This window comes from Lampetra planeri, chromosome 2 (assembly GCF_965212315.1).
Source record: "Lampetra planeri chromosome 2, kcLamPlan1.2.h2, whole genome shotgun sequence".
NCBI classification, from domain to species: Eukaryota; Metazoa; Chordata; class Hyperoartia; order Petromyzontiformes; family Petromyzontidae; genus Lampetra; species Lampetra planeri.
Genome location: NC_136108.1, coordinates 10363028 through 10388520, shown reverse-complemented (window position 1 = coordinate 10388520; position 25493 = coordinate 10363028). Strand labels below are relative to the sequence as shown.

The 25493-nt window shown below is 48.0% G+C and overlaps 1 protein-coding gene across 1 annotated transcript in view; it reads left to right on the top strand.

Annotated features, from left to right (window-relative positions):
- Window positions 1–25493, top strand: part of MYO10 (myosin X) — a 74613-nt gene that overhangs the window by 35557 nt on the left and 13563 nt on the right. Inside the window, exons 5-28 of the mRNA XM_078606660.1 lie at window positions 498–635; window positions 3141–3265; window positions 3822–3835; window positions 4625–4709; window positions 4917–5020; window positions 5711–5840; window positions 6978–7096; window positions 8313–8459; window positions 9001–9101; window positions 9481–9547; window positions 10076–10168; window positions 10718–10786; window positions 12129–12211; window positions 12865–12973; window positions 13972–14052; window positions 17164–17288; window positions 17853–17967; window positions 18946–19052; window positions 20387–20620; window positions 21098–21128; window positions 21275–22171; window positions 22274–22394; window positions 22927–23170; window positions 24979–25074. Of these exons, the coding sequence (XP_078462786.1) occupies window positions 498–635; window positions 3141–3265; window positions 3822–3835; window positions 4625–4709; window positions 4917–5020; window positions 5711–5840; window positions 6978–7096; window positions 8313–8459; window positions 9001–9101; window positions 9481–9547; window positions 10076–10168; window positions 10718–10786; window positions 12129–12211; window positions 12865–12973; window positions 13972–14052; window positions 17164–17288; window positions 17853–17967; window positions 18946–19052; window positions 20387–20620; window positions 21098–21128; window positions 21275–22171; window positions 22274–22394; window positions 22927–23170; window positions 24979–25074 (3435 nt within the window). The remainder of the gene's footprint in view (window positions 1–497; window positions 636–3140; window positions 3266–3821; window positions 3836–4624; window positions 4710–4916; window positions 5021–5710; window positions 5841–6977; window positions 7097–8312; window positions 8460–9000; window positions 9102–9480; window positions 9548–10075; window positions 10169–10717; window positions 10787–12128; window positions 12212–12864; window positions 12974–13971; window positions 14053–17163; window positions 17289–17852; window positions 17968–18945; window positions 19053–20386; window positions 20621–21097; window positions 21129–21274; window positions 22172–22273; window positions 22395–22926; window positions 23171–24978; window positions 25075–25493) is intronic.

Sequence of the window (25493 nt, the reverse complement as noted above, 5' to 3'; positions counted from 1 at the left end):
CCATTGCCACCTTAGGAGACATATTATATCATCATGACGTATCCTATTGGACACGAAATTTTTATAAAAATGTTACGTACCTTTGAAAATCTTTGATGGTTCACCAGATGTTTTATAACATACCAAATGGGGCCATAACATGCAAACAAAGAATTAAAAGCTTTGGAAAATGGTAGCTTTGCATACAGGTGGTATATCAGTCATTGTCACAATTACCAGTAATCTCCATGTGCAGATCTTTAGCTTTGAAAAATTGGGTGACTTAATGGAAGGTGTAATCTCATTGCCCCTATTGGGGCTGAATTAGGTGGATGGAAAACTCGCATCGATTTAGTAGCAGCTTTATGCGTCTCCCGCCCACAGGCCGGTGAAGTCACCACCACCCCCATATTGGGGGGGGGGGGGGGGGTTGTCCCCTCCTGAGTTTTGTTCGCCCCATGCATGGCTAGCAGCCAGAGCAATCTCGCTGATGACCGTCCAACTCGTTTTGCTTCCAGTGGGGAGAGTGGTGCCGGGAAGACGGAGAGCACGAAGCTCATCCTCAACTTCCTGTCGGAGACGAGCCAGGGAGCGGGGAGGGCGGCGCAGTCTGGCCCCACGAGCACCAACGTGGAGACGGCCATTCTCGAGAGCAGGTAAGCCGCGTCGACCACGGGCGGAGGCGGCTGTGGCCAAGGGCTAACAGGCAGAGGTGGGACAAAGTCATTGTTATGCAAGTCCAAGTCGAGTCGCAAGTCATCAAATTCATGACTCGAGTCTGACTCGAGTCCAAGTCACATGACTCGAGTCCACATCTCATAGGTGGGACAAAGTCATTGTTATGCAAGTCCAAGTCGAGTCGCAAGTCATCAAATTCATGACTCGAGTCTGACTCGAGTCCAAGTCACATGACTCGAGTCCACACCTCTGCTAACAGGGCCTAGCTCCTCAAACCTATCCGAACAGCTTGCATTGTTCTAACCGCAACCCCATATGGCTCAATCTCTGGAAGCCTGACTCGGTGAGAGAGAGAGTGCGCAAGGCCACCACCGGCACAGTTCGTGGTTAACCATTAAAATCGGTGAACGCGTGCGCTCTCTCTCGCCATTAGTCGAGTCACGGGGCTCTACTAATGGCAACCGTGCACTCTCTCGTTTTTGAACACTAGTTTTGTCTGAAAACATGACAGATTTTTTTTATATTCACTCGTTATTGTAAAATTTTTATGAAACATCCATTTCAGCACTCCAAAATTGTATTTTAGCATCCCCCCCCCTCCCTTCAAATAATAATTAAACCTGTCACCTATGGTCGTCACTCTTTGCAGATAAAAACATTTAAATCTCGTAGGACGGGGTGGTATCCCCTCTGCGGTTGTGAGGGCAGCTTCTGTCAGAGGCCCTCATTTATGTAGAATGCATCGGTACATTCTCGGGATGGAATGATGCATCGCTGAATCAATTTAAGAGGTAACATGATTACATAACAGATAACAGGTCCCTTCGGGGTGGGCTGGTAGGAACGAATAACCAAAGAATATAAACATAATGTATTATTACACTTGTTTAGCCAGGAAAGCCTCACTGAGTGTAAAGGTTTTTGTAGGGTCCTGCCAAGTGTTTGCAGTAGGGGGCGATGTTGCTACACCTAATCGGACATCGGACGGACGGACGATATAATCTATTGTAGGCTGGTTCACTTCGTTCCTACCAGTATAACACGAGTCTCTGGCCATTATGTCACCTACAACGGCAACCTCGAGAGATGCAGGATGTCTCACCAGGTGAGAGCCCAGAGAGAGATTGCAGGTCGCTCTTTCAAGCGAGACTTGGGTTTTAAAAGCATACAGAAGCAGGTGCATCGAAAAGTAGAAAGACAAACACGTGTCAATGCTAAATTAAAGCAATAAATTAGAGTGTGTACGAATGTAACAATTGGGGATATGAGTTCAATGACACGTACTATGAAGAGAGATATTAGATGAGCTAAATGGGTTGAAAAAGCATCTACATTGAAATTGTCTAAAGCAATTTATCCAGTTTCTTTCTTTAAAATAATATGATGGGGGGTAGTGATGCAATATTCTTCCAGTAATCGCTGTAGTTATCTGCATTGTGAATTTCGAAAATATTGGCATTCACGTTTCCTAGTGATTCAATCGGAGTAATGATATTTGACAGCGACGGTGAGGGAAGATGAATGCAACGCAGACGCAATCTCATTCCATGTGCACGAGGGATGATCATGCACGTGAAGCCGAGCATATCCAATACTGTACTACAAGGGCTCTTTGTAATTCAAACTAAGGATTGATTCGCCCATTGCCTTCAGAATTGCATTAAAATATCACAAACCCATTAACGATATACTATTCAATAACTTTACAACATAATGGATCTTGGCCTTGGGAAAGATGTAATAAACAGCCCAATTATTCTGCATCATTATTTAATTTGGCCTGAACAGGACATCGAGATATGAAATAAACAACAAGGTTTGCAGGCCGCAGATGTGGGTGGTGGTGGTGGTACTGCAGTTGCTGTTGCTGAATGTGATGCCACGTGCTTGTGATCCAGCGCTTTGGAGACCAGGGTTGGTGGATCATGTGTAGATTTGTGAAACTCCAAAATCTGCTGGGCTGTGAGGTGGCCAGGAGATAGTAGCGCAGCGGGTGGATTTTTGAACGAATTTACTAATATATTTACCCAAGAATGTCTGTGTGTCCAGTGCGTGACGTAATTATGATTAATCTTCATCATCATTTATTAGTGGATCACACCTCGCACAGGTACATGGCTCAGAGCACACGTGGGTAGACAAACACACAGAACTTCACACATAATTGTGTGCTTGAGATATATTACTGTTTTTTTATGGTTACACTTGTTTACACAGGAAAGCCTGCCCGATTCTCAACTCTTTTTGCAGGGTCCCGCCAAAGCTTCACAGAAGAGGGTTAATGTTTCTGTGTGTAATCCATATTGAGACATTTCCTGTCAACAATTGAGATGTTTGACCAACACCACCGGGTAACATTGTTTGCATGTTTGTGTTTTTGTTTAGCTTTGAACAAGGTGAGTTTGCAACCTCTCCTCTTCAAATGCGATACACTCGCGGTGTAACTCAAGTTTTGTTGTTGTTGGTTTGCCTGTGTCTCTCAGTCCCATAATGGAGGCGTTTGGCAACGCGAAGACGGTGTACAACAACAACTCTAGCCGCTTCGGCAAGTTCATCCAGCTACACTTCTCGCAGCAGGGCTTCATCCAGGGCGGCCGCATCCTCGACTGTATCCTCCTCTACGCGTGCAGAGGCCGGGCAACGAGATGATGACCCGGGCTCCGTAACAAGCCCCCTCCCCCCTTGCTTTCAGGGATACAATTACATTGGTCAAAAAGTATAATGGCCGAGTGGTTCGCGCACTGCGCTGCAAGCGAGCCCAACGGCCTGAGATTACTTCACAGAAGCTGCTGACATTCGTGGCAACTGATCTTTAAACTCATCATAGGCTGCCCTTCATCCACCAGTGGATGCGTGAAATGTTTTCTTAACGTAGTTCAGTGGAGTATAATGGAAGAGTAGATTTTAAGATTTGTGAGGAGTTGTATTCATTCGTAACCATTGGTGGGGGAGCGAAATACGGTAATTATTTTGAAATCGCTGTATTAGACCCTGAGCTTCCTTATGTACTCCATTATAGCTTTAAAGCAAATTGGCCCTTGCTCATTTTGACCACAACAAAATTGGAGAAATTACAAGCCTGGACATAACGTAACCATATATCATGAATCATTTGTGTGCCTGTGCTTACCTCTGACCTATCTTTAACATCGACCATATATCAGATTTGCTGGAGAAGGTAAGATAAAGTGCCTGCAGAATGAGACTTGAATGCCAATGCCGACAATAAATGCCAGAGTGATCTTCAATCTTAACCAAACATTGATTGATTGGAATGTTTGAGACTCGTCATGTGAGGTTAGTATGCTGTGTGTCTTGCAAACAAAGGAATTTTCTTTTACATGGCTGCATTCATACAAAGACAAAGTTCCCCCATACAGCCTCAACAGACTCTTGGGGCAAGTGCTATTAGCGAACACATATTAAAGCTGGCACAGCACACGAAGGAGATGGGTGGCCAGCACTACACCCGGCCACCTTTGTCTCCCCAGCGCTGATATTTGCACACCGCAGCAGTTACTCAAAGATGGCTTAATCGAACTAGGGGAGGCCCGGCACCGGTTCAGGTTATTGTCACCAATCTTGGCCGTGAGCGAGAATAGAACTCGGATCGTTGGGTTCGTAGCACAGTTCACCAACCACTGCACCACGGCTCCCCACACACGCACACCCACAACAACAAGCGGGCACAAAGTGTGTTCTCGAAATAACGGGGTTTATTAGGGACCTTCGAATGTTGACAAAAAAACGGGAAAATTACAATCGCTCAAAAATAGAACAATGTGCACAGCCAATGTTGCTTTGTTTGTTAGCTGTTTCCATGCTGCACTAAAACGTTGGACGCTGGACAGCCCCAGTTTCATACTGCCCCATATAGTGATTATTATGGCAATGGGTTGTGATGTCACCGTCTCTTAGTGACGAACGGCGATTGTTATGGTCGTTGTGCCGCTTGTTGTTGTTACAGAACCGAGTGGTGCGGCAGAACCCTGGGGAGAGGAATTTTCACGTTTTCTATGCGCTACTCGCGGGAACGACGGCTGAGCAGAAAGGTGGGGATGGTGATGACGAGTGGGTGCTTTTAGTTATTTCACTGTGACACATGAATAAGTAATTGCACTAATAATGCCTCGTAAAACAGTCACGAACATTTGAATGTAAAATTACAGTGGATTTCAATTGCTTAAACGGAAGAGTTCATGTTTCGGTGCATGGTTTTTGTTTGTATGATCCTGTGTTTATTTGTGCCCCGATTCCAGAATCGCTCTGCCTATCGGAGCCTAACAGCTATAAGTACCTGGCTCAATCGGGATGCATCTCTGACGATGCGTGTGATGATGTGAAGTCTTTTGAGAAAGTCATGGTGAGTGAATCTCTCGACTCTGGCCATCGCACTGTGTGAGCGTGTGGATGCCTCGAACCATTTAATGTGTCGGTGCCGGAGGGCACGCTGAGACACGTGCCCCATTTCTTTGAGGCGAGTAACCATTTACCGAGGTTCGGAGAACGTCCGCCCCAGAGATGAAGATGGGGCAATGAAACCAGCTCCTTTGCAGGCGCCAAGTGAATTGGACCACGAGAGATGGCAACGGCTCGAGAAATATCCCCTTCCACCAGTGTATTGACAATGGGCTCTGCACGCTACATTCATGTGAGGCTTATTCCAGGTGTGAGGTTAGTGGCAGCTGGATATAAGCACACCTCGTATAAGCACAGCTCTGATGTTAAACACATCGACGAGTAACGTTCTGACCCGCCCCTACTGGGTGTCTGTGACAAAGAGCTTCATAGCTCATCGGATTCCTCCAGTATCAATACGTATGTTTCTTCTTGACGGGAAGGTGAGGGACAACTTTTGATAACAGGCACACTACTTGGAAAATGAGCTCAGCGCTCCCGAGGGCGGTGTGTGCTTATGTCCAGCACGGTGTGGTGTTGGTGGTGGCGCTGCTGCAACTCGGTGGGACAGCGCCTGGTGGGTGGCGCTTGACTCGCCACCTGCGCTGACGTTCACTCAACATTCGCCCGTTCCTCTCCGCACGTTTCCCGACAGACGGCCATGCAGGTGATGGGCTTCGGCACGGAGGAGGTGCGGGAGGTGCTCAAGCTGCTCTCCGGGGTGCTGCAGCTCGGAAACATCGAGTTCGTGACCGCCGGAGGTGCTCAGATTTCCAACAAGGACGGTAATACAAGCCGGGTTATCGTGATTGCGCGTAATATGCACAGTAGGGGACACAGGTGGTCTGTGTCCCATGACCTCCTGCCAGCGGGCGTTCGATCGATACTTCACGTGGCCTTAAAGTGCACATAGCATGGCACAAGCGCTGTGGTGACGTTACCGTCACTTAGTGGCGAATGACGATTATCTGAACCGGTTCTGGGCTTCTCTGAGTTCGACTCGGCCTCAAATGAGTACCCGATGTGATGTGTAAATTTCGCCACTCGGAAGACAAAAGTGGCCAGTTGTATTGCTGGGCCACCCACCCCGTCGTCTGCCGTGCCAGCTTTCCATAGGTGTTTGCGAACAACACTTGCCCCAATAGACTGTTAAGGCTATGCATGAGATCTTTGTATTTATATGTGTCGGAGACAAATGCAAGCAGTGGTTAGCAGGCTGTGCTACAAGCATAGCAACTGAATTTGTATTCCTGTTTAAAGTTGTCAGTATACGGATAAAATTACTGTTATATGATTAACATATGTATATGTATATTCTATAAAGTAGGGATATCTATTATACAGTGGGGTGTAGCTGTGGTCTAGCGGTTAGCACACTGTGCTACAAGCCCCGTGATTTGACTTGGGTTATGGCTAACGTCACTTCCAAGTGGTATCTCTACTGATCCTGAGCCTCCCCTGGGTGGACTCAGCCGTAAATGTGACTTGCTGGCGCAGCGTGTAAACATTGACTCCCGGGGATGTGAAAGTGGCCGCGCATGGCGCTAACCAAACTGCCCTTTCATATGCCATTTGAGCCTAAATAAGTACTGGCTACAAGGGGGCACTTTGTCTTTTTTTATTTGTCCTTGTATTTACGTATGTGAGTGTGCGTGCGGTGTAAGTAATGGACACTGGCCAATTACTGCTGGTGCTTCTGGTTCTAAAGCTGCTAGTGCTGCTTGTGTTGCTAATGTTGCTGCTGCGTGTGATTCTGGTGCTACTGCTTGTGCTAATGCTGTTGTTGCTGCTGGTGCTGCCGCTTGTGCTGACGATGTTGCTGCTGCTGGTGATGCTGGTGATACTCCTGGTGGTGCTGATGCGATTTCTGCTGCTGCCGCCAATGTTCCGTGTCTTTCCGTTTTCCTCACTCCGCGTCGTAGTGGTGAGCATGGTGTCCGAGCTGCTCGGCCTCGACTCGCTGCAGCTCTCCGAGGTGCTGACGCAGCGCTCCATGATCCTGCGGGGCGAGGAGATCAGCACCCCGCTTACCATCGAGCAGGTGAGGGCGGCTCGCGCAATTGCTCGTGCCGATGCCTGCTCCAGGGAGGAGCGGCAGCGCTCGGTGTTAGCAAACCAAGCAAAAGCGTAGGGCACTATGCGGTGCATCGGGTCTGGGATTCGTGAAAAAAATATGGGTGGAACACATGTCAGCTGAAATACAAATTATAAAAAGCAGAACAAGCTAATTAACCTAAATGCCAAATTAACATCTCTCATTCCTAGCTTGTCTGCATCTCTCATCTTCCTACATTTCTATGTTCAACTAAATGTCTCTTATCTCACTACTTCTCTATCTCTTGTCTTTCTATTTTGTCGTCTCACTAGGATTTTGTGAATTGAAAGCAGGGCCCCATTCCCCCAATGGGCTAGCACCACCACTGGGGAGCTTATTCAAACACAACATAACCAGTCGCATTTGGGTTGCACGCAGCATCGGCTGTGTTTCCAGCTGTGCTACAATTCTCCGTGACCTGGAAATTACAATATTTGCAGGCCACTAAAATGCAGATTTTTTTTTTATTGGCATTCGTTTTGCTTCCATAAGCATTTCACAATGCGGAATAAATAATTGTTCAGCTGAAAGTGCTAACAAGAAAGGCCAGCTGCTCTAATCTTGGCATATGTGCTGCATGGATGCGATTTCAGGATTTATTTGGGTGTGGCTTCACTCAGCTGTGGCTCAGCCGAGTGAGCAGATTTCAAAATGAAGCAAGAGTGTGCATTTTCATGAATAGAAAAACTACAAACACTGTCAATAATATCCGTGGAGTATGAAAAATAAACAGCTCAGCCAGAAAATGCCAAGCAGCGGCCTTCTCACGCTTGATCATATCTACGAGGCTACCGTGTTTCTGGGAGGCTCAACCGGGACACAGAGTGAGCCGCCAGCGAACTCCCTCTGTCAGCCCCTCCCAGGTTCACGTAGCCACACTCACTCGATCACGAGCCTCGCCCATTGACGCCGCACAGTGCTCATAGGTCCCCTTTGCCAAAATCGTGAGACGAGCATGAAGCCAGAAAAGGTTAAACTTGGACAGAATCGTGATTTCTTGTTAATGCTTCCGTAGACTGCGACAGTGTTTCTGGATTGTCCTGGCCAAATCAGCACCAGGACGTTAGGTAGCGTTACTTACGCCACTGTGCATCTGTGTGTGTTGTGCAGTATGTCCCTGTATGCTTATGCCTCTCCCCATACATTCCTGTTGGAATTGCAGGCCGAGGATTCGAGAAACTCCATGGCCATGGCGCTTTACTCACAGTGCTTCTCCTGGATCATCCAGAAGATCAACGGTCGCATTAAGGGCAAGGACAACTTCAAGTCCATCGGCATCCTGGACATTTTTGGATTTGAGAACTTTGAGGTTCGACACCTGTGAGATCGTTACACGGCTTGGCACGTGGGAGGCATTTACAAGCAAAGGGGGCCATAACATCCAACGCATGTAACGAATCATCAATTCACGAATCTTACGCTCACGATGCAAGCATTGAGAGCAAATTATGATGTTTTGTTGATACAAATTAAATGCAAATGTTATCTCACTACATTTCTAAAGAGCATAAAGCATCACGTGAACTCCGGTCATCCTCACAGCAACGGCTTTTGGCTGGCCATCGAACAAACACGGTCACTGCATTGCGGGCTTTTAGATGCGCCTCTGCGGCCATCTGCAATGCTCTTCCTTCCGATATTAGGAATTCACCGAGCTATGCACTTTTAAATCTAGATGGAAAACTCATTTTTTCAAAACTGCTTTTTGTGTTTAGTTTGTTGTCCTTCCCCCTGCACCTCCAATTAGCACGATTGGCTACGTACGATGCGAGAGAAGTTCAACATCCATACATCTCTATCTTATTAATGTGCGTGGCTCTGTCTCTTCTCGCGCGCCTCCCCACCGACAGGTGAATCGTTTCGAGCAGTTCAACATCAACTACGCCAATGAGAAGCTGCAGGAGTACTTCAACAAGCACATTTTCTCCCTGGAGCAGCTGGAGTACAACAGGTGCAGTCGCCGGCACATCTAATGTGTGCTGGCACACAATCACTGAGGGAGCAACGATGCACGTCAGTCAATTACTCAGGTCACTGAATCGCATGTACAAAAATTGTACAAAATGGCTGCCACGTAACCACTGGCAGCCGTTAGTGGCCACTTACAGTCGTCACAATGTAAACAATAAAAATCGATTCTTAGATCGAATCGTGATACCGCACCTCAACGATTCATAAAATATTTCGGGGGCAGGGGGGGAGCAGGGTGGTGAATCACAACTACCACTACACCTGGAATGGTCAATGCCGCATGTGAAATTTGCACTTAGGTTGAGCCGTGACTGTATAAGTGTTTCTTTTCTAAATGGGAAATGTGTGCCATGTTCCAGGGAAGGGATCATGTGGGAGGACATAAACTGGATGGATAATGGAGAGTGCCTGGATTTGATTGAAAAGGTTTGACTGCTTTTGATCATACTCATGATCACTATTTTCTATCCACTGGTAGATGAATGCCTCTCACACGTTGTCGCTCTTCGTCACGGTCCTTAGATGTCACAGTCTACACCTGTACATGAACTCATCTTATCACTCCATCTCTGTATTGGTCACTGTCTTTAGTGTGTTCTTTCCTTTAGCTGCCATTCCATCACCAGTCTCGGTCCATCAGCCATAATCCCTTCGAGCAATGAGTCTTACCCAAGTTCACTTGAATTTCTTAACAGTCAATGTAATGTCTGCAATTTTAGTTTATTGTCTGACCCATGCGTTCCTATTTCCATATTTCGATATAATCTTAAGCTTGCACCTCTCTACACTTCTTTGCACACTTTATTTGTCAGGCCCGATGTGAATGTTTCTGACCCATGTGTCAAAGTGGATTTTAAGCACATCCCACATAATGTAACGCTTTGGTAGTGAAATATCTGACACCCGCACTGTTTGATACAACGATCTGTGTCTTTGTTGCACTTGTCGGGACAGAAACTGGGCATGCTGGCACTGATTAATGAGGAGAGCCGCTTCCCCAAGGGCACAGACTTCACCATGCTGGAGAAGCTGCACGGTCAGCACGCGGTGAGGTCACACATGCCCCTCTCTCCACATTTCCCGAAGCCTCGTCTCTCTTTCCAGCAACCCTTTCTCCAACAAGAGACAACGAATCCCTGTGGCTCACGGGCCATCGATCTTTTACGATTTGATGTCTGGAGATAGCGTCCTGAATGGAAATGGTGAGAAACCGCAGTCTCCACTTCAGTGGCTCTGCGGGTCTGGAAAAGTCCCTTTTAACAGGCAAGGTCAAAGGTTGAAGTCAAAATCCTCAAGGGGGGCAAAATAAAGACAGCCATGCCTTCGGGCATTTTCTTACTCTTGCCTTTCCCCTCGAGCAAATGATCACGATAAAATATAAACTGTTTTCTTGCGATTCGAATGATGTGTGTGTGTACGCATGTGTGTGCTGGGCTTTTCCTACCATTGCAAACCCCTGCGGCTGTCTGCAGAAGTGTGACAGCTTCCTTTGTTTCACGGTTTACATTTGTCATGGGTGAAAAAATCCACTTTCCACTTTCATCATTGCTGGCCGCTGTAATGATTTTACCAATCTTTTTTTTCCTCTCTCGATAGACGAACCAATTTTACACGAAGCCAAGAGTGGCCGACCACCAGTTCGGCATCAAGCATTACGCCGGAGAGGTACAATGCCTTGTGCAGTGACCACTTGGCCTGCCTTGTGTGCGTTTCATTGAGTCCCACGTGACAGCGCCGCGCTCTCGTTCATGAAAACGTTATTGATCTCATTTTCATTTTGTAACGTCACAAAGGAAGGTGGGTTGCAGTGATGCTGCTGGCCCATAGGGGGCCCTAAGCAGAAATAATGTGTCGATGGGGAGGGGGGGGGGACCCTTTCATTTTATAAACTCCGAGTGAGATGACGGAAGAGATGAGAAACATGTGGGCAAAGATAGCGGTGTAATAAGATGAGTTAAGAGAGATCGAGATGAGATACAAATATAGGAATATGAGAGAAGAGAGCTGTAAACAAGATACATATGAGATAGGTTAATTTGCTTTCTCATGTTAATTGCCTTCTTTATGTTCATTGTATCCGAATTCAAGCTGCTATTTGATCAATGGATATTTTTTTCATGAATCCAGGGCCCCTAAAGATGTTGCTTTGTTTTGCGTACGCCTCATGCCAGCACTGGGGTGGTGGCCTTTGCAGTGGCACATGGTAGTCCGGAGTCCGTCGCGCTGGTAGTTAGGGTCTGACCTGTTGCGCTATGAGTGATGGGGGTATGATATAAAAAGACATGTAGCCTTGTCTGTTGACAGTGTTGTGCAATAATTACATGAAATACATTTTAATGTTTGTTTAAAAACATTTTACATGGCATATTTTTAAAAGTAATTTGTCCATGTCAAATTTCGTTGCTGGAATGTTTATACTTTTTTTGAATAACGATTATGTTTGTGCACTGTTTTCAATTTCTTCTGTAACACAGTTATTTTTTCAAGGATTTCTAATCGGTTATTTTGGCTCCGATTTTCTATTCGCTTCATTGTTGTGCTTATTTTTTTTTAATGTTATTTCTTTGTTCATGTTGGTGACCCAGGTTACACTTGCAAATGAGAATCCTCCTGATCTCTTGGCTTGTCGCATGGGTTAAACAACTTTAACTTGAACCGAGCGGCGGGGTTCAGCGAAGCTTGGGTCGTCATGGTGATAATGTATCTCAGTACGCCTTTTGGTGTCATCTGGTCCAACACCAATGTAAGACTAGGCTCTAAGAAAAGCTGTTTCGGGTGTGGACCAATTAACTTCAAGGACAGTGCATATTATTATCATTATCAGAGTTGTATATTTTAGTTTGCATTTTGACTGCTTGTGTTGTGGTTATTGCAAACATGATGCCTTGTATAAAGGTGTCAGTTTTGTACCAGTTTAAAGGGTATAAACCTACTACAATGTATCTCAGATCGTGCTGGTCATGTATCTCTCACTCGTGCGCTGTGTGTTCGCATTCATGGTTACAAGGTGCTGTATGATGTGAGGGGCTTCCTGGAGAAAAACAGAGACACATTCCGAGACGACCTCCTTAACGTCTTGCGGGAGAGTGGGTGAGAGTCCCTCCCAGCCAAACACGTGTCTCCGTCCTCCCTCGCCCTGTCCTCCCCTTTCTTACCTGTCTTCTAGCCCATTAGGGTGGCCGCCACCTCACTGCCTTTAACTGCCAGTGTGAGTTTCATCAGCTGTAACGTTCAAAATTCCACGAACCGTGCAGAAAGGAGTCTGCTATTATAGTGGTGATTAAAATAATTATATTTTCAGAAACGGTTCACTACCATAAGCTTGAACAGATCTTTTATTCTGAACGGGCATGCCTGGGCATTAAATTGTTTTGTACTTTTGTTAAGCGTTAACCCTAACTGATATCTTTTCATTTAAACCATCGATGTAAATTAATGTATGGAAATAAAGACAGTACAATCATTACAAGTGCACAATTGAAAGTAATCTTGATGTTGTCAATTGTTTAAGTGCGTTTGGAAGTGAAGTCTGTATCAGCAAGGAAACAAAGTAATTTGATTGCGTTGGCTGCACGATGAAGTCATGAGTACAGTAGGTGATTACGTGAACCGTGCGTTTTTGCTCTTAATCTCCCCCCAAGGAAATAATAACACAGAAAAAACAAACAGGTTTGGGTTTAAATTTGCCCGGCGGCCAGGCTGGCAGTGTGCGACGCCTCACTCTGCACCGCCTTTTTGTGCAGAATCGACTTCATCTACGACCTGTTTGAGCGCGTGAGCGGCGGGGGAGGCGAGGAGACCCTGAAGGCGGGAGCCAAGCAGCGCCGGCCGACCGTCAGTTCCCAGTTCAAGGTGATGTCCACGGCCCTTTTGCGTGCTGAACTTTGGGCCTTGCGAGCGCCGTCCGAATACGAGTTTTTACAGCGTTTCATTGCAGCGGTGAAACCAAGCGTGGAGAGGCTACAGCCCTCCGATTAGCACGGTTGGCGACATACGGTGCAAAAGAAGTTCTACATACACACACACACACAGCCTGCGGCTTCATTTTACATGACCATTAACGACATGAGGCCCATTAGAAACAGATCACAAACAATATTTATCCATCACTGCGAGCATATTGGCCACACGAATCAGTACCACTGTGTTTCTAATTTTATTGCGTTCAGTCGCTTCTGTTACTGCAAGGACCTAACTGAGAGTGTGTGTTAATGCGTGGACTGCAAACAGTAATTCAAATTCTAATTCCGACTCTTTCTGGTCTAAGCGTAGTAAGTTTTAATTTTGCCTCAATGTACATCTGGCCTTGGGGACACTGTGGTTAAAGCTCTTGACTCACAATCATAAGGTTGCAGGTTTATAACCCACTTGCGGCTCGACTTGGCAAACTTTCCCTCAGGGGTAGATGAGGAGCACATAGTGAGCGAGCCATCGACATTGATTGCCATGATGCCACTGAAAACACAATTGGTATGGAAATGAGGAAAGACCAACTCAGAGTTAATTCTTTAGTGAGTGCAACTGCTTGAATAAGACATGATTACTTTGGTTTAAGAACATCAGTGGTAAAAACACTTTGTAGAGCTGCGCTTTTTAATTAAACAGTCAGTGACACACACACACAATTGGATAATTGATTTCCCAACTTGCCTCTATAATCTGGGTGACATCATTGTCAGGTCATTATTTTGAAACGACGGCTCAGGATTGCTTGCTCACAGCAGTAGCTTAGGAAGTCTCTATGCGGGCCTGCATGGTTTATTGCCACTGCAAGTGTGAAATGGAGTATCTGTTCTCGTGCTCATGCTTTGTGTGCGTTCGCCCCGGACTGCGCATGATCTCTTCTCCAGGACTCTCTGCACTCGCTGATGGCGAGCCTGAGTACTTCCAACCCATTCTTTGTGCGTTGCATAAAGCCCAACATGGAGAAGGTGAGACCCTACGGCAGGCTGTGCCTTTTCGCAGAGGCTGGCATCTCTTGAATGTCCAGTAAAACCTTAATATGTGATCCTTATGGTGGTACCCCGGGGTACCAAATAATACAAAATGGCCGAGGCAATTAAATATTTTATTTCTGTACTTAACTCCGCGACTGGGATACCAATCAATCCGACATCAGTGCTACTCCGCGATGTCGAAACGCCAAACATTATAGCATAAAAAAATCCGTTATCGAAAAATTCAACTTTGAATAGTTCATCGTGTACAGCTCGTCGAGATGAGTCGATTGCCGCATCGCCGACCATCAACAGGCTAAAAATGACTGCATCACGGACATTATGCGAGAACCGGGGTACTATGGAACCCTGGGGTGCCGCCATAAGGTTCATATAGGGGACCGCAAAGCTTTGTGGGGGGAATTTGATAGCGGCTGACCACGTGGCTGCACTCTCCTCCTTGTCTGTGTTGCTCTCTCTCTTCGCACAGTATTCAGTATTCGCTCTCTCTCTTCCCCCCCCCCCCCCATTTAATATGAAATACTGTATCGACAGGATCTTTCCATGTGCAGTCTTGGTTTGATCTGTGGGGGGGGGAAATATGACCATTTAAAAGTCATGTAAAATAATAATGTAATTTTTCCTCACAGGTCCATGTTATGGTAGTTTCATTTGAGTATGCCAAATATGAAAATCTGAAGGAAGTTATGAATGTAACAAAACTGTTTTTGTAAGAGTTTCCATACAATTTTAAGCACAACCAATTTCAACTCATGGTGGACCTTTTCCGAACTGACATCGGTGAAAAATGACACCGGTGAAACCCGAGTCTTGAATTAATCTCTTTTAAGCCAACCGCAAGAAATTGCTACACAGACTTGATGTAATGAAAGGCAGCTTCCCATTTATAGATAATTAAAAAAATAACATGTGATCACTGCATGGGCTCATTACGCACTTGTTCGCCCACAAGTGCGCAATGCCAAGAACCCAGCGTGGTGCTGATCGCATCACACGAGGTCAGAGCCAGCCTTCCCGCAAGGGACCCTCTGGTCAAAATGTGTTCATGTCTTTTATTGTGGACTGTGCTGCATAGGTTTTGTTTATTCGCGGTTGCACCGCACGGCTCTCAGCTGCGTTTTCGGGTTGTACCGATTATTGTCCGGCGCGATTTCCCACGTTTCACTCCACATGCTCGGAACATCTTCAGGTGCTGCATATTCAATTCCTGCAAAGCACGTGTGCAATAACCGAATCGCGCGGGAACGAGTGATGTGGGCTCTCTTGGCGAAATAGCACAGGTTGCTTAGGTTGCGCCGTGCACCTGTGATCCAGCGTTGTGGAGGCCGAGGGCTTGGTGGGTCACACATGTTGTGAAACTCTTTTCTTGTGGGCGTCGAGGTGCCATACTCTGACTTTTTAGAAGAAGGCAGTTGAGCAAAAGTGTGGACTCCACCTTTTCCGTCTTTATGGGATAGAGTGTTGTCCCCTCGCATGCGTCGGTTTTCTCTGAGTGCTCCGGTTTCCTCCCACATGTAAACACTCGTGAATTGGCTGTACACATCTAAATATATAGGGGACCACAAAGTTTGCCAATTGTTGGCTCTTGCTCATCACCTGGCTGCGGCCTTTCCCACCTGTCTGTGGTTCCTTATGCTTCCAAGTCGTCCTATCTCTTCCAGAGTGAGCGAATGCTGTGTGGCACGTTACTGGCTGGAATTATTATTGCACCCTAGGTTTTGTGGTTTACATGAATCCGCACTCTCAGACTGCACCCTCTCGCCCCTCCTAGCCCCACGGCTCCGTTTGCCAGTGCACAGCTTTGCCGCGCTGCTATAAAGTCGCGGCGCGAGTTATTTGCGAGCACTCGCTTGTAAACATGAGCGTGACGGTCAGCGCCGTGCATCCTCTCGACCCGATGCTACAGGGCAGGAGTTGCGCTGACTGCTGTGTCCGTTCTCGAGTTATGTGAGTGAAACAGAAGCCAGTAATTGTTCTTGAATACTGCCAGCAGGTATCTGACTGAAGCTACGTGAACGTTTTTAGCCGCATTAATTTTGTGCCGCATTGTGATCTGCTGCAACATTTTAACCGCGGTTGTACTGTAAAGCTCTCTTCTATGTTCTGGGGTTGTGCCTCGTGCTATTCGGTTTGATGTCCGACGTTTTGCTCCACGTGCTGGTAGCTTCTTCAGCTACTTCTCCAGTTTCTGAATTCCATTCCTCAAGAAGCCCCCAGCATGTGGAGCAAAACGACGAACAACATGCCATAACAAACACGGTATAACCTGGAGAAAAAAAAATATGCGGTATATCCTGAACGAGCTATTGAGATTTGCCAAGTATATGTGGTGCGTTCTAATTATATGGCACGTAAGATGGTTCTTTTGTGCGTTATGTCTTAGCCAGTCTAATGTAGGTCACGTCACAGAACAAGCTGTGTGACACATTGTGTGTTTTGAGTCATTACAAAAACAGAAAGTACTGTGAGATGTTACCGATGAGTCACCTGGCTGCTGACTGTGGAAATGGCTGCCGGGCAGGGTGTGGGTGATCTATTCCAAAAGTCCCGGTAGAAATGACTCTCTTTATATTCATTCATTCATCATGGCTGTTTTCTGTCTCATGATCAGTGTTGTAACTGCAGCATTCATTTGATGTTATTCAATGTTCACAGTGCTGCTCTTACATTTAGTAACATGAACTAAGTATGTTAAATGCAACACGCAGTGTTTCTATTGTATTTGTATATTGCATTCATTGTAATTGAATTCGATTCATTTAATTCCGTTGCATTTATTGTAACTGCATGCCACTTAATTATTTTGTGACAATGCAACTTTCTTAGTTTTTTAAGTAAGTGTTCAACCAAATACTAAAATTATACGGTTGCTCTTTTTGTTGAACTAAATGCAGTTTTTTTCGAAGAAAATACTTTCGTTTCATAGGTGGCACTTCCGAGAGCCATAATTAACGTTGTTACCTTATTTATTTGGGATCACTGTAAATAACATTACCTTGTAGCTGTTGCTACCAAGGCAACCAAATAACAACAAACATTTCTGTGCGCAATCTTTTATCTCACCACCGCCGTTGCCGCCTGCAGCTGGCCCAGCGGTTTGAGCACGTGGTGGTGCTGAACCAGCTGCGCTACTCGGGCATGCTGGAGACCGTACGCATTCGCCGCGCCGGCTACCCAGTGCGCCGACCCTTCCAAGATTTCTACAGCAGGTACCGGCGCAAAAACCACGACGGCGCTACCGGCCTGACACCGCGCCAGTTCCACGCCGACATCGCACAGACACGGCAACAAAAACACGACACCGAGAAAATCTCCGACACGTTGAGACTCGGCCTGCATCAAGTGGACGCAGCACTGACACCATTGCCGGAACTGCACCAATGCAGTACCTGACACGACATGGACGATACCCGCTCGCTCGCCGGCAAAATCGTCGACGACAGCACAGTAACTCCATTGCCGACGCCGCACTCACGCCACGTTGACCCCGAGCTGGCACCGCACCAACAAAATCGTCAACACCGCTGCCAGTTATGTCACTAATATTTCAAGGATGAAATCTCTTAACACCGCACCCAGCGGTGCACCAACATTGCATTGACAAGGTGTGAGGCACCACAACCAACACTATGCAAACACGATCTCCGGCACCACCATCGCCACCATCGTCATCGCACCCCCATGCTGCGCCCGCACACAGTAGTGTCGTGCAAAACCGCGCCTCTCTGCCTCCGTTGCCACTTCCCACTCTCCTGGCACCTTCGCCGCCGCAGGTACAAGGTGCTGCTTGGGAACCGCGAGGTGCCCGACGACCCCAAGGGCAAGTGCATCGCACTCCTCCGCGTGTACGACGCGAAGAATGCTGCCTGGCAGCTCGGGAAAACCAAGGTGCGTGAGACGAGAGATGCTGCGCTGATCGACGATTTTTTCTGTTTTTTTTTTCAAGGGCATCAATTTAACTGGAAGCACATCCTGTGACGAGCTGCTTTGCCGCAATTTTTTGCTTCGCCGAGATCATTAATGTATTATTCATTATTCCATAGAGACGTAGAGGATTTTATGAAACTTTATTCATGGAACATTGAAAACCACAATGCTAAGCCTGTGTAATGTATGCGTGAGTGAGATATTGAGACTGCACGAAGTTCGGCGGCATTGGGGCTCCTGTTCTTGCGTTGAAACGGTAGGGGGCGCTATTTCTGTCACCTATGGTTTATCAATGCAATGCAGGTACCGTGCAATGCAATCTGGCTGAATTTATTGCACCGTAGTGTCTTAAAACGACCGCATATGCAGACGCTGTAGAGAAACAGTGGGCGCGTTCATTGCGTGAGGGGAGAGGCAGTAAGTCATAGGCAAACAAAACAAGAAGGTCTTGAACGTGGACTTGATTCGTCGCAAAGTGTTTGACAGCACGGACGACTGGAGAGTTCCAGACGCTGGGGGCAGCAGAGGAGAATGAGTGATCTCCCACTGAGCGAAGATTGACGGGGAGCTTCAACTGCAGGCGTTGGTTGCTGGGGCAAGAGAGTTGCATGAAAGACAGAAGAGTGAGATGAGAGCGGACGAGTATAATAGCGCATGGATGCGAGTACTAGGGCGATGCGAGGGATAGGAAGGAGAGTGCGTGAAAGGGAGTAGACAGAGATGAGAGGGGAGTAGTACGCAGGGGCGTATCCATGGAAGATCTTGAAGACGGTGCCAGCATGAAATACGTCTGGGATTTGGATTGGGAGCCAACGGAGCGAGCGCAGCGCTGGGGTGACGTGATCTCGATTACGGGGGCGGGTGCGGAGGATTTTGGGATTCCGCTATCGTGGTGCGCGGGGTGACACACGCGAGCCCGTGCGTGTGTCGTCTCGCCAGGTGTTCCTACGCGACACGCTGGAGCAGAACCTGGAGAAGCTGCGCGACACCGAGCTGCACAAATCCGCCACTCTCATCCGCGCGCATGTGCTCGCCTACCTTGCAAGGTCAGCAGATTGTAGGTCAAAGGGCAGGGGCCAGCAGTGGATGGAAGTGCCAGGCTGCATGTGAACATGTTTGCACTGCCTTTCCTGTTGCTTGTCTGCTGCCTCCACTGTGCAGGTGAATCTCGGTTGTGACGTGCGGCACTCCGAAGCGTTTCCCATGTTTAACCGCCCATTGTTCGCCACGATGTGCGATATTGCTCTCCACGTGCTGGGATCTCCGTCCAGAGGAGGTCTATCGAATTCAAATGAATTCTGAATGTAAATAATTCCTTGGAGCATTCATATGCTGTATTAATGTGATACAGATCAGCAGCAAATGTAAAATGTCACAGCGTTTATGCCCCGCATTTATCACTATTTAGTGGATGTTACATATCCATATGCAGTGCATTGTGGTTATGATTACTTCCTCGATACAAATAGACTTTTAAAATCACCTTTTGTATATTTACTTTAAGAATGAATGATTATCCGCATCCCTAACAAGTCATTCAGCTCCCAAATGTCAAATAAAGAACTTTAAACGCGCACATTTCAGCGCAACGCAATAACGTCATGTGCGGGCATTGTTTGTGTACCGTATACGAGCGTGTGCATTACATGTGCTTGGCGTGTGCAAGCGCGTGTGTGTATATATATGTGCATCGTGTACATCTGAGTGTACACATGATGTCCATGCGGTCATGTGAGCGTGTAATGTGTAATGTGCATGCGCATAGTTGCGCGTGCATTGTGAATCTCTATATCATGTGAGGTGCGCCACAGTGTCGAAATGTTAACTACCTCGCCTGGTATACAGGAGTTCGTGGGATCGATCCCGACCCTGACGCCTGTTATATATTTGGAGTTTCCATGTTCTCCCCGTGGTCACGTGGTGCTCCGGTTTTTGCCTCCACATTTAGAAACATGCGTTTAGAGCAGTCGTTCTTAACCTTTACTGCAGCCTTGCACCCCTTTGATTTTCAATCGTTAAAACATTTATAATGTTAATAAATGCATAGGTTTGATTAAACAAAGTAGTTGTATTTACGTGCCCGTGCTTAATTTGTGTATCGACGATTTACTTTCTAAAAAAGTCTGGCATGTCTCACACCCCAAGAAAGGGCATCTCGCACCCCTAGGGGGTGCATGCACTCCAAGTTAAGAAGCACTAGTTTAGAGTATTTGGCTGCTATACATATCCACACAATACGCCACTTTGTTGAGCTATAATTTGTGGCCAGGTTGCTTTTGAAAAAGAGCCATATAGCTCAGTGGGCCTTACCTGGTAAAAAAAAAAAAATGTTTACAGTGTAATGTGCGTGTGTCGTGTGTGCGCGCGTGCCGTGGAGCAGGAAGCGTTTCCGCCGGCTGCGTGCGTGCGCCGTGGCCGTGCAGGCGTGGTTCCGCTGCCGCTCGTGCCAGCGCCGCTTCTCCAGGCTGCGGACGAGCGCCATCACGCTGCAGAAGCACCGGCGCAGCGCGCTGGCCCGCCGCCTCTACCGTGCTCTGCTGGAGGAGAAGCGTAGGCGCGAGGAGGAGGAGCGCAGGAGGAGGGAGGAGGAGCTGAGGAGGATGGAGGAGGAGCAGTAAGGATTCGCACCGCTCGGATGTTGGGGGTTCGAATCTGGGTTTTCAGCTGCCAGGTTCTGTTGAGCAGATGGTCTTGGCGTGGTCACAAAATTACTGAATGAAAGAAAAAAAAAGCATCCCATTAAGTATGGTTTTGTACTTCATTTGGTTAAATTCCAGCTCTCAAAAATAAAACGTGGGATTTACTTTCTCGTGCTGAAGATGACTTGTTGTGGCAGAGGTATTTAGAGAGGGCCACACTCCCCAACTGTGTGAGCCATTCCCCAACGAGGGGCTGCACTGCTTTGCGAGAGATCCAAATGTAGTATTCAACTCGCTACATGACACCTCCAGGGATAAAAATGGAGAAAAAGAAAACACGTGAGAAAGGGGGCTCATCGATACAATTAAAGACGTTTTTTTAAATTGCTTGGCTCATGAAATACAGTATGCGTCACAATTTCACATTGTCTAAAAATATTTGTCACTTGCAGGCGAAAACTAGAAGCAGAGCTGGCTCAGAAGGTATTTATCCACGTGACCTATTCGCACCTATTCCATAAAAAAATAAACACACTAAAGCCTTTGCAGCGCATGACACAACTCACAGCTGGTGTGGAATTTCCCAGTTCGTGTGCCAAAGTAATGCGGCTTCATGCTTACGTCTTCAGCAGGAGGAAGAGGAAATGCGGAAGAAAGCCACGATGGACGCAGCCGCTGGCGCGACCGACGGCGAAAACCCAACAACTGCGGGGTCGGACCCGATGCAGGAGACGGAGCAGCTGCTGGTGATCCAGCGGCTGGAGCGCGAGATCGACGAGCTCCGGCAGCTGCAGCTGGCGGCAGCTGACACCGCCGCCCCGGCCAAGGACCCGCTCGCCCGGCCATCGCCCACGGAACTGGGCTCCGAGGCGGAGGGCGAGTGGCTGGCTCGTGAGCAGGCAATCCGCCGGCTGGAGCAGGAGGCCGCGTGCGCCGCCCAAGACTTCCTCGAGTCGCTCGACTTCGGCGAGGGCTACGACAGCGAGGGCGGTGCCCTCAGCCGGAGCAGCGGCGGCTCGCTGGAGGGGCCGCCGAGGCCTGAGAGTGGGGGCAAGGCGCCCGAAGAGGAGGACGACGAGGGCTTCGTCGGCGGCGGCGCCGAAGAGCACCGCAGGGGCTCATCGCGACCGGGCAGCCGCGGCACGGGCGCCGGCAGCGGCGTCGGGGAGCTCGGCGAAGGGGGCGAAGGCACCAGCGGCGAGGGGGTCGTGGGCAGCAAGGGCTCGTACGACCAGCGCACGAGCGGAATACACACGAGCGACGAGTCGTTCGAGGAGGACCAGCTGGCGGGCAGGACGGCGCCCGACGCCGCCGTGGCCGAGGCGCAGGAGGAGCCTGTGTATGACGCCCCGCTGCTCGAGGAGTTTGACCTGGAGGGCGAGGACACGGCCTCCGTCACCGGCACCGAGACGGTCAGGATGCGACGCACCAGCCGGCAGCCGCTGTCCCCCGAGCGCGAGTTCCGCTACTCCGTAAACACGTACAACGGCTCGGCCTACGGCTCGCTGGACGGGCCCCAGTTGTCGGTGAGCACACACGCCGCCACGTTCTGCTCCTTCGATGACACTGCGTTCCGTGCGATGGTCGTGTGAGCACGGATGTGGTCTTGTTTTTGTTGTTGTGGTCAGGTGGGAGAGAGCGATGAAGATTTCGACCGAGGGTTTGATGAGGAGGATCTGGCATCCCGTCGGGAAACCATCTACAGCTCCCTGGGCACGCCTTACTTCCATAGCTACCTCCACATCAAAGGTGGGCTGCGAGACCAGCTGACGAACATTGCTAGGATTTCCAAAGATATACAAACAAAAATGCACCTCACTCAAAGAACATTTGCTTATTTCCACTCCCTCCCATGATACCCCTTGTGATGAGCATGTGATTTTCCGCATGTGTCTGTGTGTGTGGTGCAGCGGTTAGTGCGCTGCGCTATGAACCCAGCCACCCGAGTTTGTTCCCACTCACGATCCATAAGTTGAAAATATTTGAACTGGTCATAGGTCTTCCCTAGGTCGACTCAGCCTCACATGAGTACCTAGTGCTGTGTGTGAACATCGCCACTCGGCAGACAAAGGCGGCTGGGTGCGGTGTTGACCAACCACCCCCTCGTGTGCTGTGCCGGCCTTCATAGGTGCTCGATAACAGCACTTGCCCCAAAAGCCTGTTAAGGCTATGCATGCATGTACTGTACGTTGAACGTCTTTCGCACCCTACGTAGCCAACCGTGCTAATCGGATTATGGGGGATCTTTGTCTTTGCACGTGCGTGCGCTGCCACCCTGCAGTGGGCATGATGAACATGTGGAAGCGGCGCTGGTGCGTGCTCAAGGACGACACCTTCATGTGGTTCCGCGCCAAGCAGGAGGCCCTCAAGGCTGGCTGGCTCCACAAGAAGGGCGGCGGCACCTCCACGCTGTCGCGCCGGAACTGGAAGCGCCGCTGGTTCGTGCTGCGCGACGCCAAGCTCATGTACTTCGAGAGCGACAGCGAGGAGAAGCTCAAGGGCGTCCTCAACGTTCGCTCGGCCAGGTGAGAACAGCTCGGCTGCGTTTCCACCAGGCGGGGGGGGGGGGGGGGCGGCTGATGCTCTGCAAAACATCCACGCTCGTTGGGAGCACGAGGAGAAATGGAACCAAGTTTTTAACAGGCACAGACTCCGGCCAGAGCTCCAAACTAAAGTGGAATAAACAAGAAAAAGTATCGAATCGGTGACGTTCTGGGGAAATGACCCCCATAGCACAGTGATCCAGAGCCATGGAGAAGGGCCATTTCCTGCTATGTCGTCAATTTTATATAGACGTACTTGTTTATTTTCTCTCTTTTAGAAAGTGTGTTGACCATTGTCCCGAGCTCTTGCTGTTTGTGGCTATGCACCGACGCCAACGAAATAACACGATGTTTTGTCGAGCGAAACAAGTGGAGATGAACAGAAGGAAAGTTCACCCGGGTGTGACGAGTGACTTCGGGCTCATCTCCAACAGCGGCGTAGCTATCGAGTGTGCAGATGGTGCAACTGCACAGGGGGGCCCATGAACCGAAGAGGATGGGAAATTGGGAAATTGGATGGGGGGTGCCATTTCATTCTTTACACCAGAGTCCATGCATACCTCACTACATCACTGCGCTCAAGGCTATGTGAACATGATTAGTGAGATAGTAATAGGTTTTTACCCTTTCAACTGGTACAAAAACTGACACCTTTATACAAGGCATCATGTTTGCAAATCAAAAAGAAACAACTCTGATGATGATAATGATATGCACTGTTCTTAAAGTTGATTGGTCCACACCCGAGACAACTTTTCTTAAAGCCTAGTCTCCATTGGTGTTGGACCAGATGACGACAACACTGCTTGTGTTGTGGTTATTGCAAACATGATGCCTTGTATAAAGGTGTCAGTTTTTGTACCAGTTGAAAGGGTAAAAACCTATTACTATATTTTGCCACTGGTAAAGGAGATGTCTCGTAGTGTAAGATTAGTGAGAATCGGAACATTCCGGTTTGTATCGGGTCTGGTGTGGTGAGCGTTGTGACCTCACTTGGCTCACCTGGGCCTCTCATTCCCTCCGCTCACAGCCGCAGTGGACCTGCACATTCTTCACGCCACTTGTGCTCACATTCGTCAACCTGAAATGGGGTGGATTATGTGCATGGGCTCGTTCCTCCCATTGTGTATGAAAGCCTTTGTTCAGGAATAGAACAGCATAGTTTAGCTCAATTTAGTCTTAAGGTCACGACGATTAAGCGATTGTTTTGGTGAGCTCTGCCTCCGATCGAAACTATGTATGCTCCACTTCCACAATGAGCCGGTGGTGCATGATATGAAACCAGTGGCGAGGAGATGTACGTCTCTGACCAAATCGCCCAAAGTAACCCCAATGTCATCCGATGAAAGCCAAGCAGCTTTGAGCCTGGTTAGTGCTCGGATGGGTGACCACCCTGCATAAATCAGGTGTTATAGGCACTGTGGGCAGAAGAGGTGTAAGGTGCATTGCAACCTCTTGTTCTGGTCTGCCCTCTTGCGTCACTGACCGGTATGGTGAATTTAACACGTTGGCTTTCGCGACCAATATCATCCATAATAGAGGTTTTGTTTTGTTTTGGCTTGGCTCTCCAACACACCGGTGTGCTGTACTAGTGACGAATTGGCACGTTCTGTTTACGTGACAACCCTTACTAGTTGGCTGTGTCGGGTGGTGGCGGGTTTTAACGACACATATATTTACGCGATCTAACCCAAAAAAACTTCTATTAATTATGGACGGTATGGTGAAATATGGTTAAAAAAAATACCCCTTGCTGCCTGCACGTCCTGTGGCTGCTGTTGCCCTGGCAGAGAAATTATTGACAACACAGACAAGGAGAACGGCATCAACGTGGTGATGAAAGAGCGGACGTACCAGCTCATTGCCGAGTCTCCTGAAGACGCCAGGTGAGACGCCGGAAGCAATGTTGTGAGTGTGTCTGTAAATATGTCACATGACACATGCACACGGTGCCGTACATGTGTTCCTTTGCATGTGGGCTAATTGGTGGGAAGAGAATTACAAGACAAATGCAACCATAGTAAAAAGGTTATCCAATGAGGTGCTGTAATAAAGAAATCAGCTCCCGCGAGTTATATAATGCAGTACTTGTGAGTTTTATTTCAATAATAAGTGCCAATTATGTAAGTGGAATTGAATAATAAGAGCAAGCTTTGATACACTTACAAACAATGTTTTTTTAATATTTCTCTATTTCGTCTTCACACATATATACATAGTACAAAGACGAAAATCCTCTGTGTAACCTACCTAGGCTGTTTGGGCAATTTCTGATAGTGAGCCTTTAATGGACTGTTGGGACAAG